This window comes from Triticum dicoccoides, chromosome 2A, assembly GCF_002162155.2.
Source record: "Triticum dicoccoides isolate Atlit2015 ecotype Zavitan chromosome 2A, WEW_v2.0, whole genome shotgun sequence".
NCBI classification, from domain to species: domain Eukaryota; kingdom Viridiplantae; phylum Streptophyta; class Magnoliopsida; order Poales; family Poaceae; genus Triticum; species Triticum dicoccoides.
The window spans coordinates 705,985,760-705,998,845 of NC_041382.1; the positions used below are offsets into that span (position 1 = coordinate 705,985,760).

The following is a 13,086-nucleotide window of genomic DNA, read 5'->3' on the forward strand; positions in this document are numbered from 1 at the left end:
TTCAAAAATGGATATCACCACGTTGAGAATAGAGCGAATAAATCCAATAGCCGGTGGGTGCCTATTGCTAACCCGAATTGAAAGCTTGGCCCACCGATGAGCAAATCCATCAGTAACCCCCATTCCAGATCCTCCGAAGGCGCAACAAAAAAGGCTCTGTCATCATTAAACCTTTTGTCGGCTTTGCTCGGCGGCGCCCTCTAACGATGGCAAGGGGAGGGGAGCAGGAGGGGAATGGTTGCTGGCGGCGACCTAGGTTCTGCCTGTGATGCTCCTCAGAGAGTGACCTGGAGGGGGCCGTGGGGGGCTTTCAAACCGCAGTACAACACCACGTGTTCACTAGCTATTCAATTCAGTGGATGATTGGATGTCTTTTTCCAACCTAACAAATATCATTTGTTGTTGTTTTTGACAGATATATTGATATTTTTAGCTCAATAATAAAAAATTAGGTATCATCACACCAAAAATAACTTCAAGAATCGGTGCATGCCTTTTGCCAACCCGACCGATATCAAATGTCAAGAATGTGAATAAGATATCACAAGATTGAAAGAGTAGAGCGAATAAGTCCAACGGATTTCAGTTTTCAGTACCCCCTCCCCCGTGCACGCCCTTCACACGGCATGGTGACACTTGGACTGACATGTTGCTAGTTGCAACACACACACACACACACACACACGAGTGGAGTACATCTAGCAACTACATGTGATAAAACTAGTCTACATAAAAGAACAAATCTACCCTTGCCCTTCAATTCTTCGCACAGGGTTCGAAGATCTGAATCCCGAGATGTTCTTTGCTAAGCCTGACGGGCACCAATGTTGTTTCAACCCAAGGCATTCAATTGAATATCACCACATTCAAAGAATATGGTGAATAAATCCAGTAATCAATGCTTTCCCTTTGTCAGTCAGGACATATTTTATAGAAAGAGCCCACCCGGATAAGGCGCCAGAAATCCACTCCCGACAAGAGTTGAACTATGGGCGCATGGTGCGTCACTACGACCCTTATCCAGGTTGCTGCCTAGTTCTCCTGACAGATATCAATTGCATTTACTTTTAACCCTAAGAATCCGATATTAGATATAGTACGATATTATAACATTGCAAGAGTAGAGCGAACCAATCCAGCGGATTTTGATCCCAATTTTCAGCACCATTTTCCCCTCTGCCCTTGAGGTAAAGACTGCATGGTAGCACCTATACTGACATGTCGCTAGTCGCCACACACACGCACATACTCTCCATGGCACAGCTACATCCATGGTAAGGTAAAAGCTAGTCTAGAGAAAGGAACAAATCTACCCTTGCCTGCAATTCTCTGCTCATGTTCCAAGATCCCAACTCCTATGTGCACCTACATTCTGTGCCAGGGTCAACAGAAGCTTCCAAAACGTTGGATTCACCTGACCTGACGACGGCCCCGGTACTTTCACTCATTATGTTCAGTTCAGACGGCGGCGATCCACCGGTACAGCACCATGAACGTCGTCTCCACCTCCTCGTCCGACCCCGGCGGCGGCGGCGGCGGCGGCACCGTTGCCGCCTCTGCGTCCCACAGCCACGGCTCCTCCTGCCTGTGGCCCTGCTGGCTCTGGCTCCACCGGGCAGAGAGGGAGTAGGAGAAGGATGACGCCGAGGAGGCCACGCGGTCCATGCACTCCCGCAGCCAGCCGCGCGGCGGCGTCCCTGCCGCTTCGGCCACCGCCTCGCCGGGCGGCGACGGCGACGGCGACCCCTGGGCTGCTGGTTTCTCATCCTTGATGGTGTCGGCCGTGGACGCGGCACGCACCATGCGGGACACGACGGCCTCGACCTCCTCGTCGATGTGGTACTCGAAGGATCCGAGCGAGTAGGTGCGGCTGTCGTCGCTGGCGGTGGAAGTGGCCGGCGACCCGCCGCGGCTGCTGACGCTGCCCATCTCGACGCGGAACCTCCTGGAGCGGTCCCTGCCCCTCGCGGCAGCAGGCTCCGGCGTCGGCGGCGGCTGCTCGGCGGCGAGGAGGGCGGCGATGGAGGGGTGCGGGGGCGCGACGGTGGCGCGGCAGAGCGGGCAGGTCGGGGTGGTGCGGAGCCAGGCGTCGACGCAGACGGCGTGGAACGCGTGGCGGCACGCCGGGAGCAGCCGCAGCTCGGCCTCGGGCCTGAAGGGCGAGAGGCAGACGGCGCAGTCCGGGGAGCTCTTGGGAAGCGCCGCCAGGGCCAACGCCATCGTGAACCGGGGCAGCGAGTCGATCAGATCCTTCTTCCCCTCCGCCGTCCAGTCGTCGTCTTGGCGGTGCGCCCCGGGCGGCGGTGAGGGCGGGGGAGACGGCCGCTCGCGGTTGGAGCGGCGGCCGAGGCAGGCGCTGATGGAGCAGGAGGCGACGACGACGAAGGCGAAGAGCCCGAGGATGATGAGGATGCACGACGACACGGAGGTGCCGGGGTCGTCGGCGTACCGCGGCGGGGGAGCCGGGAAAGAGGATGACATCACGGTGGAGGCTTTGGCTGGGTGGGGTGGTGGGGGTTGGAGATGGAGTTGGCTTAACCGGTGAGGGGGCGGAGGTCTCGCGCCTTTTATCCGCGAGGTTGGGCTGCGCGGTGGATCGGGTCGGGTCGGGTCGTGTAACCGGGGCGCGGAGGCAGGGGCCGGGAGTAAATACCGGTGACCGGTCAGATCAGGTGCCATCAGATGATCCCCAGGCGGCCAAATCAGATGACCAATTCACCTCTACATTTCATGATTTCTACTCCACTCCAAGAGTGAAGTGAAGTGAAGGAGTAGTTTGTAAGCTGTACTCTTATCCCAGGTGGAGTAACGTAAAGCACCGCCCCCTGTTCGAGCAAAATTGTCGCCGGGAAATAATTTGCGTGCCCATTTTCCACGAGGCACGTTACACGTAGGTAGCAGCCTGCTTCGCTAGGCTAGGCACGCCTGTGACGTGCTCTCAGGCCCAGAAAACTGCAAACAACTCGAGCTAATCCAATGGAAAAATAACTAGCACTACCTAAATACTAGCCAGGAAATGTTACATCATGATGGCTGGGCGTGTTGCGCTCCTAAAAATGATGTGTGGATCTGCAACTGGATCTCCGTTCCTCCAAATCACCCCCTAATTCCACGTCCCGGTGAGCGACAGCACACGCCCGTACGGATCACCGGTAATTCTGCGGCGCTCAGCCACGGCAATCATAGGCTCAGATTTTCCGGTTACGCCTCACAGGTGTCCCGATTAGGACGGAAATAGCCGAGCCGAGAGGAGTGGCCGGCCTTGCGTCCCAGGATGGAGTAGCAGTCAGCAGAGCTGGGGTGAGCCGAGGAGTGAAGCCTCGGCACTCATCCCGGCCGGCGAGCTGTCGTCCGTTGGCGCACAAAGCAAAGAGGGCGCACTGAGAGAAGGCGCTTGCTTGGCTTGCACACCTAGCATGCCATGCCATGCCATTCTCAAATCAATTGGTTCCTCTCGTGGTGGCGGCCACAGCACAGGCCCGGGCGCGCAGAGGGCTCTGCATGCCGGCTTGCTTTTCGCCGATGAATTCCTGCCCCTGCTCCGCCCCTGCACATTCGCTGCTTGCTTTTCTGCGCCAATTATGACGGGCATGAGTTGCACCGTCCTGCCGTTTCGGTGCCCCTTTTGCGCTTTCTGATCTTACTAGAGTTGTCCTTCATCATGATGCATGCTTAGCCCTCAACTTTCTGGAGTGTGCCACCTTTCTAGCTAGCTTAGCTCTCTCAAGGTGGTGGCACCAAAAAGAAAGACGGGTAACCTCATCCGGGACTCAAGCGAAGGTGGATGGCATGGAGTATTACGCTTTAGGATCCACACGTCAATTCGGCACGAAATCTACTTGACGACACCGTAAACATCATGGTTACTTGCCACTGTACTGTACCCAACTTGCACTGAAATGGGAAAATCCCATCATGCCCAATTGACACTTGATGAGTGAAGGGGACAGCCCGGGCTCACGTTTTCACCTGAATCGCCCGGAGTGCGATGGGCGAGATGCTGCCTGCAAAGGGGCGAGAGATCTACCAACCACCACCGTAAAAACCATGGTTGTTACTTACCTAACTTGCACAAGATTGGACTGCTCCACATTACTATATTATGGGTTTTGAACTAAAGCGCATTTCCTGTCAGTGCCGGTAACAAAGACAGCGTAACAGGTTGGTGCGTTATGGATGCATTTGGAAATCCAGCCAGCGTACGTGTACTGGTGGTTAGGATGGCACGAGTGTGTGTGATCTCTGTGATGGTGCCGCAAGCGACCTACTTTGTTCCCCCCTGTGAGTGACATCGGAGCTTTCTTGCTTCTACCCGCACGGAAGGTCGTCTCCGGGCCAGCTTTCCATTTCTGTTGGTCCACCACGAATTATGGCAGCCGCGAACGTTGTGAACGGCGCGAAACCGGAGCCACCCAAACCTGTTAGCAATATGTTGCTCACCAGAACGAGAGAAAGGGCATCTTAAATAAAACAAAACAGAGAAAAGCAGTGGCAAGCCTTCTTATCCAAACATCATCTCACTCGCATCGTTGTACAACACAGGGCCAGCTCATAGGCTAGGCAAACAGGGCAACCGTACCGGTCCTTACGATATGGAAAGCCCCTAAATAGTGGATTACACTAGTAACCGCTTTACTATGATATTTACGATGCAAGAGTAAGTCCACAACATGAGCATATGGCCTATACTAATACATACTCCCTCCCGCCCCTCCGGCGCCATAGGAGACCATGGACCAGACGGGGAATTCTCCTCCCCATTAGGGAGAGGCCAAGAAAGAAAAAGAAGAAGTAGGGGGGCTCTCTCACCCTCGTTTCTGGTGACGCTGGAGTGTTGCCGGGGCAACGATCGAGACAGCGATTTACATCAACAATTTTGCTACCGTCAACACCAACTCTCTCCCCCTCTATGCAGCAGTGTAACACCTCTTCTCCCTGATGTAATCTCTACTTAAACATGGTGCTCAACTTCATATATTATTTCTTAATGATCTATGGTTATCCTATGATGTTTGAATAGATCTGTTTTGTCCTGTGGGTTAATCGTGATCTTGGTTGGTATGATTGTATATTTTATTTATTATGGTGCAGTCCTACGGTGCCATCCGTTCTCGCGCAAATGTGAGGGGGCCTCGCTGTAGGGTGTTGCAATATGTTCGTGGTTCTCTTATGGTGGGTTGCGAGAGTGACAGAAGCTTAAACCCGAGTAGGTGGGCTATGTCGTATGGGATAAAGAGGACTTGATACTTAATGCTATGGTTGGGTTTCACGACCTTAATGATCTTTAGTAGTTGCGGATGCTTGCTAGAGTTCCAATCATAACTGCATATGATCCAAGTAGAGAAAGTACGTTAGCTCATGCCTCTCCCTCATGTAGAATCGCAAGAATGATTACCGGTACTTGTTATCAATTGCCTAGGGACAAATAACTTTCTTGTTGACAAAAACCCTTTTACTAAACACCTAACTTTTATTATCTTGCAAAGTACTTCTAGTTTTATTCTTGCAAAGTAGTTCTAGCATCACACCTCTTCTCCCTGATGTAATCTCTACTTAAACATGGTGCTCAACTCCATATATTATTTCCCAATGATCTATGGTTATCCTATGATGTTTGAGTAGATCTGTTTTGTCATGTGGGTTAATTATGATCTTGGTTGGTATGATTGTATATTTTATTTATGGTGCAGTCCTACGGTGCCATCCGTTCTCGCGCAAATGTGAGGGGGGCCCCGTTGTAGGGTGTTGCAATATGTTCATGGTTCTCTTATGGTGGGTTGCGAGAGTGACAGAAGCTTAAACCCGAGTAGGTGGGCTATGGCGTATGGGATAAAGAGGGCTTGATACTTGATGCTATGGTTGGGTTTCACGACCTTAATGATCTTTAGTAGTTGCGGATGCTTGCTATAGTTCCAATCATAACTGCATATGATCCAAGTAGAGAAAGTATGTTAGCTCATGCCTCTCCCTCATGTAGAATCGCAAGAATGATTACCGGTACTTATTATCGATTGCCTAGGGACAAATAACTTTCTTGTTGACAAAAACCTTTTACTAAACACCTAACTTTTATTATCTTGCAAAGTACTTCTAGTTTTATTCTTGCAAAGTAGTTCTAGCATCACACCTACAAACTAGTTTTATACTTGTTTTCGGTAAAGCAGACGTCAAGTGTGCGTAGAGTTGTATCAGTGGTCGATAGAACTTGAGGGAATATTTGTTCTGCCTTTAGCTCCTCATTGGGTTCGACACTCTTATTTATCAAAAAAGACTACAAACGATCCCCTATACTTGTGGGATATCAAGACCTTTTTCTGGCGCCGTTGCCAAGGAGTTATAGCGTGGGGTGAATATTCTCGTGTGTGCTTGTTTGCTTTATCACCAAGTAGTTTTTATTTCCTGTCCTAAGTTGTTCTCTATCTTTAGTTATGGATATGGAACACGAAATACAAAAAAAAAATTAGTTGTACTTGCTACTCATGGAGATGGGGAACCTCCTAAAACCCTCGATGCTTGTTATCTGAAAAATATTATGCACTACTTTGATAATCCTGAGAAAACCCCATTCAACTTGATAATGGGAGTAACGTTGAATCAATATGAATACTTTTGGGATTGTCGCTTGACACAAAAAGGGAAACTTTTATGGGATCAAACTTATATGTTGCATTGGTATGCTCGGGAACTATGCTCGAGACATGATTATACTGAAGGAAATATGCCCTAGAGGCAATAATAAAGTTGGTATTTATATTTCCTTATATCATGATAAATGTTTATTATTAATGCTAGAATTGTATTAACCGGAAACTTAGTACATGTGTGGATACATAGACAAACACAGTGTCCCTAGTATGCCTCTACTTAAGTAGCTCGTTAATCAAAGATGGTTAAGTTTCCTAGTCATAGACATGTGTTGTCATTTGATGAACGGGGTCACATCATTAGAGAATGATGTGATGGACAAAACCTATCCGTTAGTTTAGCACTATGATCATTTAGTTTATTGCTATTGCTTTCTTCATGACTTATACATGTTCCTATGACTACGAGATTATGCAACTCCGGAATATCAGCGGAACACCTTGTGTGCTATCAAACGTCACAACGTAACTGGGTGATTATAAAGATGCTCTACAGGTGTCTACAATGGTGTTTGTTGGCTTGGCATAGATCGGGATTAGGATTTGTCACTCCGTGTATCGAAGAGGTATCTCTGGGCCCTCTCGGTAATGCACATCACTATAAGCCTTGTAAGCAATGGGACTAATGAGCTAGTTACGGGATGATGCATTACAGAACGAGTAAAGAGAGTTGCCGGTGACGAGATTGAACTAGGTATGATGATACCGACGATCGAATCTCGGGCAAGTAACATACCGATGACAAAGGGAACAACTTATGTTGTTATGCGGTTTGATCTATAAAGATCTTCGTAGAATATGTAGGAACCAATATGAGCATCTAGGTTCCGCTATTGGTTATTGACCGGAGATGTGTCTCGGTCATGTCTACATAGTTCTCGAACCCGTAGGGTCTGCACGCTTAATGTTCGAACGATTTGTATTACGAGTTATGTGTTTTGATGAACCGAAGTTTGTTCGGAGTCCCAGATGAGATCACGGACATGACGAGGAGTCTCGAAATGGTGGAGACATAAAGAATGATATATTGGACGATGTTATTCAGACACCGAATGAGTTCTGAGGGGTACCGGATGACTATCAGAGTGCCTGGGGGTTATCGGAACCCCCAGGGGAACTATTGGGCTTTCATGAGCCTTAGGGGAGATAGAGGAAGGGCCACAAGGGCAGGCCGGCCCCCCCATGGGCTAGTCCAAATTGGACTAGGGAGGGGGCGGCGCCCCCCTCCTGTCATGGGTCTAACACTGACAGTAGAATGGGGGGTAGATATGAGGAGGCAAGATCCTAGCTATGGAGTAGTTGTACACACGAGTTTACGAGTTCAGGCCCTTCACGGAGGAAGTAACAGCCCTACGTCTTGGTGCCCAGAGGCGGTCGACTGGATTGTGTATGTGTGTGTGTTTACAAAGAATGCGAACCCTTGTCCCAGAGGAGGGGAGTGGCTTATATAGAGTGCGCCAGGACCCCAGCTCTCCTCCGTTACGCAGGATTCAATGTACATTAAGAGTGGAACGTTACTGGTAACGCTAGCAATTAAATGATATAAATGGTAATTAAGTCTATGAGTAAACACCCGACCGTTGTTGTGTAGAGTGGCTTTAGGTCTTCTGTACGTCGAGTGGTTACTGTGACTGTCGAGTATCATTGATTTTTCCGAGTGGAATGTCTCTGGTCGAGTGGATGATGGTACCCTTCGAATGCTTCAGGCTTTAGGGCGATGACCTTGGGGAGGGCGTCTAGGTCAGGCCTATGACCCTACCCTAGGTACATAGCTTCATCATTATCCCCCGAATGGTTCGGGGCTTGAGTGGGAAGGAGTTGAGAATTCTTCCGATTCAATTTTCGTGCTTCGGGAGCGTCTTATTTGCGCTCAACCGAACAATTATGATGATCCCAACTTCTTCTCAGTCGCCTTGATCCATTCTTGGTTCTGCCGAGTGAACTTTTGCTGCAATGCTCTGAGTGCTGATATGGAAAAGATCTTCCGCCTGACAGGTTGCCTTGTTGCGCGCGGATATCGTGGGATTTTGTATTTGGGGAAGCGCGCGAGACGGAGGAGTCCGCAGTAATCGGATGGGATCAGGCGAGGCCGCCTCGATCACCATGCCACCTTTTTCGCCACGTACCTCGCATGCGACTGTTGCGGGATTTGATTGGATCGTCTGGCCCCACAAGTCAGCCACTCGGAAGCGGCCCCATATAAGGTGCTAGATTGGATTTTGTGCACGGCGTTTCTCCATTCTCTTCCTTTCTCCTCTGCTTTCTCCGCCATCTCCATCTTCGCTCTCAGTGTCGCTGGTCCGTTCGAGCTTCGCCTAAGACCATGGGGAAGGAGAAGACGGTGGCCTTGGAGCATGCAAAGAAGGCGAAGGCAAAGGCGAAGGGAAAGAGGTCCAACCGGGGCGGATCCTCGTCGAGATTTGGCCTGCCGCGCGGCTGGATCCGGTCTACGATCAGCCAAGACGACATCAATGATCTGGTCGAGGGGGGGCTGATTCCCCATGAATCGGCGCGACTCTCGGAAGGAGAGACCGAACCGCATCCGCGTGATGGTGAGTGTGTTCTCCTCGCAACTCATGTTGACCGTGGATTTTCTCTGCCTCCCCATCCTTTTTTCCGGGGATTCTTGAACTTCTTTGGAGCACAACTTCACCATTTCAATCCCAACTCCATCGTATATCTTGCCACCTACGTATCCATGTGAGAGAACTTCTTAGGTTGTAGGCCACACTGGGGTCTTTTCAAGCACATTTTCACTTGCCGTTCTCAGTCGGTCAAGAAGGCCAATCCGAGTGACGAGAAAACGCGCGTGATTCAGATGTGCGGGGGTCTTGGGATTCAGATGAGGAATAAAAGCACTTTCCCAACCATGATCCTTGCCGAGTCGGTCTGAGGTTGGCAGTCGACCTGGTTTTATTGCAAAGACCAGCCGACTCCAGGTCAGTCGACCGGGCTCCCTGCTTTTTCCATGGCTCGGGTCGAGAAGCCCTCCGCATTGAAAGTGATCCCAGAGGAGAGAGCGCAGGTGAAGGTGTTGGTCGAGCTGGTGGTCCAACTCATCCAGGACGGCGTGACCGGTATGGATCTGTTGGAGGTATTCCTCAAACGACGCATCTAGCCGCTCCAAGCTCGTGATCATCCAATGTGGATGTACTCGGGCATTGAGGATTCCACTCGGATCCACCCGGAGGAGGTCGACGAGGACACGGTGGAGAAGTGGCTGAGAGGCATCACAGGCAACAAGGATAACCCCAGGGGGTCCAGGAGGGTCGCTCCATTCAACCATTCGCGCCAGCCAGACTAGGTCTGACTCTAAATTGCCGAGTAATTTTTTGATTAATTATGTAACCGCCTGTCGACGACTGATTGCTTTTTGCTTTGCTTGTTATCTTTTAGGCTCTTATTGAGATGTATTCAATGCCCAACGGAGAGCAGGAGCAGGACTCGAAGGAGGAGGCGAGCGGAGGCGATAGCGGCGAGTGGCACTCGGACGAGGAGGAGGGTGAGGAGAGCGGTGACCCGAGTAATGAAGAAGAGGTCGACTCGCCTCCTCGCAGAGAAAAAAGGTCCAAGCACGCTCACGACCCGGAAAGCCTCCATGACATGGTGGCCGCACCGACTGGGCAGTCTTCGAAGCGTCCCCGGACGTCCTCTCCGGTGATGACTGAGAGGACACCGAAGTAATCTAAAGTTGCACCTCCTCCAGCACCGACACCACCGAGGGCTGCATCATCCAAACCTCCGAGGACTTCTCCCAAGATCAAAATGGTCATTCCTACTATCTCTGGGTAATAATCTGACCTGATTCTTTGGTTGACTCGGTGTAACAAACGTGACCGACTGAATATTGAAATTTGCAGAGCTGCTACCTCTGGGACTTCCACCCGCCAGTATGAAGACGAGGATATGGAAGATGCAGTCACCTCCAACCTGGGTACAACTCTCGTGATCTTGTTCTTGATTATATTGTCGGTTAAATTCTGGCGACTCATCTAGGGTCAACTGATTTCTTTGCAGCCCCTCCCAATGTCATTGAGCTTCTAGATGATGACGAGGACGTGTCGCCGAGGTCCAGGAAGAAGAAGGCAACAGCTGACAAGACATCCCAGTCGGAGGCGGCGGCGGAGCCGGTAGTTCAACAGCTCGAAGATGCGAGTAAGGTTTCTGTAACCTTTGCTGACCCCGTGTCGAGTGCGCGCCCCGCATCATCGACTGCCCCAGTGCTTTCTTTAACCATCCAACTTCATGCCTCGGATCTCCAAGCCGCTGTGTCTGGACCGTCTGCCCCCTTCTTTGCCACTCATTATGTTCTAGAAAGCCAGTCGGACGCCGCTGCGGAGGCCATTAATGATGGAGCGGGTGAAGGCGGTGCACAAAAACAGTCAGGCTCCTTATGATGCCAGTGCGACTCTTCGAGCCAATGTCCAGGTAAATTGACTTCCGGCTGAACTTCTTCTATTAGGATATGGTACCCGAATATTTTCCTTCGCGCAATCTCTCATTGTCTTGCACTTCGAGACTGTACACCCACTAGGTGTTTTGCCATCTTTATCATTTTCACTCTTCCACTCGGCATGGTCGAGTGGGCTCTGCACCCACTGGGTGTAGTCCCCGAGACCGCAGTCGACTGCTGGCAGTCGGTTGGGGTCTAAGCACTACTTTCTCTGTTTTTTTACTCGGTCTGGGCAGACCAGCCGAGTGGAAACCAAACCAGTGGGGGCACGCTAAGTGCACCCACTGGGTGTAGTACCCGAGACCGCGGTCGACTGCTGGTAGTCGGTTGGGGTCTGAGTAGTCTTGAAGTTTTATTCACTCGGAAGTAAATAATCTTTGATCATGTCTTTTACTCACTGTTGAAATCTTGTACGCTTATCTCCAAGTTCACTGAATTTGAGGAAAAGCAAAGGCAACTCAACCTTGACCTGGAGCTGGCTCAGCAGAACTTAAAGAAGGCTCAAGATGAAGTCGCTGGTATGGAAGGTAACGGCCTATCGACTGCTTATCTTGACCATCCTTTAAGTTACCCCTTCGTTCTTTTGTTTGATCTAAATGTGTATTTTGCAGAGAAAATGAGGCTGACCCTGGAGAAGAAGGACTTGGACCTTGCAACTACGTAGAAGGAGGCTCGGGAGAAGACTGCCCTTGCTGACCAGAAACTGGCTTCAGTCGGAGCGCTAGAGGAGGAAATCAACAAGTTGAAGTCGTCTCTCACTGAATCCAACTGAGAGGCGACTCGTCTGAAAAAAGATAAAGTGGCTCTGAACGATCAGCTGGTAAGCATGACTCATAGGAGGAACGATTTGGAGGCTTATCTGAAAGCCCTCGCCAAGAAACTCTTTCTTATGCTCGAAGGTATCCCTTTTTACCCGATTGTTTTACTGTTTGCAAGTTAGTCCTGACCAGTCGACTCATTAACTCCTTGGCTCTGCAGAATTCTGCCAAAACTTGGAAGAGGAGACTGGACGGGTCGAGACGGGCTTGGATCCTATCCTTTCTCTAGTAGGCGACGAGGCTGCCATGAATGTGCTTCGACTGGAATCCCGTGTCTCCAGTGTTACCGGTTATCTTGCTCATCTGAAGGTGCGGTTTCGTGCATCGACTCATCACTCTGGCCAAGGGCAATGCTTCAGAATGATCTCGAGTCTCTGATGACTCGGCTCAATGATGTCCCCGGTCGAGTGCAGGAATGGAAGAAGTCCTGTGCCCAATGCGGCCCTGACGTGGCTCTGTCGCTGGTTAGGGTCCACTGCAAAGAAGCTCGAGAAGAGAAGCTGGCGGCGATCAAGGTCGCCAACACAAAAAGGCACGACTTCCAATCCTTCATGGAGACTTTCATTGCTGCTGCCACTCGGATCGTGGACGGGAACGATTTGGACGAGTTCGTCGAGCCTGCAAGCCCTCCTCCTGCTGAGTGAACAAACCTGATACGTAAACTTCCTTTAAGTTTGCCTCGGAATGCTGAGTGATTTTTGTAACCGTTAAACTCCTTCGGGCCTGATGCCCGAGTACTTTTATCTTTGTCCTGGAACTTTTGAGGTTTTATCCGATCTTGGTTTATCTTATGCATGTGCTCGCGTCTGCCTTCGAGTGGAGCTTATCCTTCACTCGGAATATTTCTTGAAATGCAGCTCTGAGGGAGATACCTCAGTTGACCTGCGCCTCTCCATCCTTGCAGATAGGGATGGAGCACACGTTGTGCTTGTGGCACAGCTCTGGGGAGAGAGTTGCAGTCGACCTGCACCTTGTCATTCTTGCGGATAGGGATGGAGCACGCGTTGTACTTGTGGCGTAGCTCTGAGGAGAGAGTTGCAGTCGACTTGCACCTCGTCGTCCTTATGGATAGGGATGGAGCACGCGTTGTACTTGTGGTGTAGCTCCAAGGAGAGAGTTGCAGTCGACCTGCACCTCGTCGTCCTTGCGGATAGGGATGGAGCGCGTGTTG

At 50.6% G+C, this 13,086-nt stretch overlaps 1 protein-coding gene across 1 annotated transcript; it reads right to left on the minus strand.

Annotated features, from left to right (window-relative positions):
• Positions 1-1,086: 1,086 nt before the first annotated feature.
• On the minus strand, positions 1,087-2,520 carry LOC119356422 (E3 ubiquitin-protein ligase ATL4-like). Its single transcript, XM_037623377.1, has one exon. The coding sequence runs from the start codon at positions 2,479-2,481 to the stop codon at positions 1,459-1,461; it is 1,023 nt and encodes a 340-aa protein (XP_037479274.1). The 5' UTR covers positions 2,482-2,520; the 3' UTR covers positions 1,087-1,458.
• Between the last annotated feature and the right edge of the window lie 10,566 nt (positions 2,521-13,086).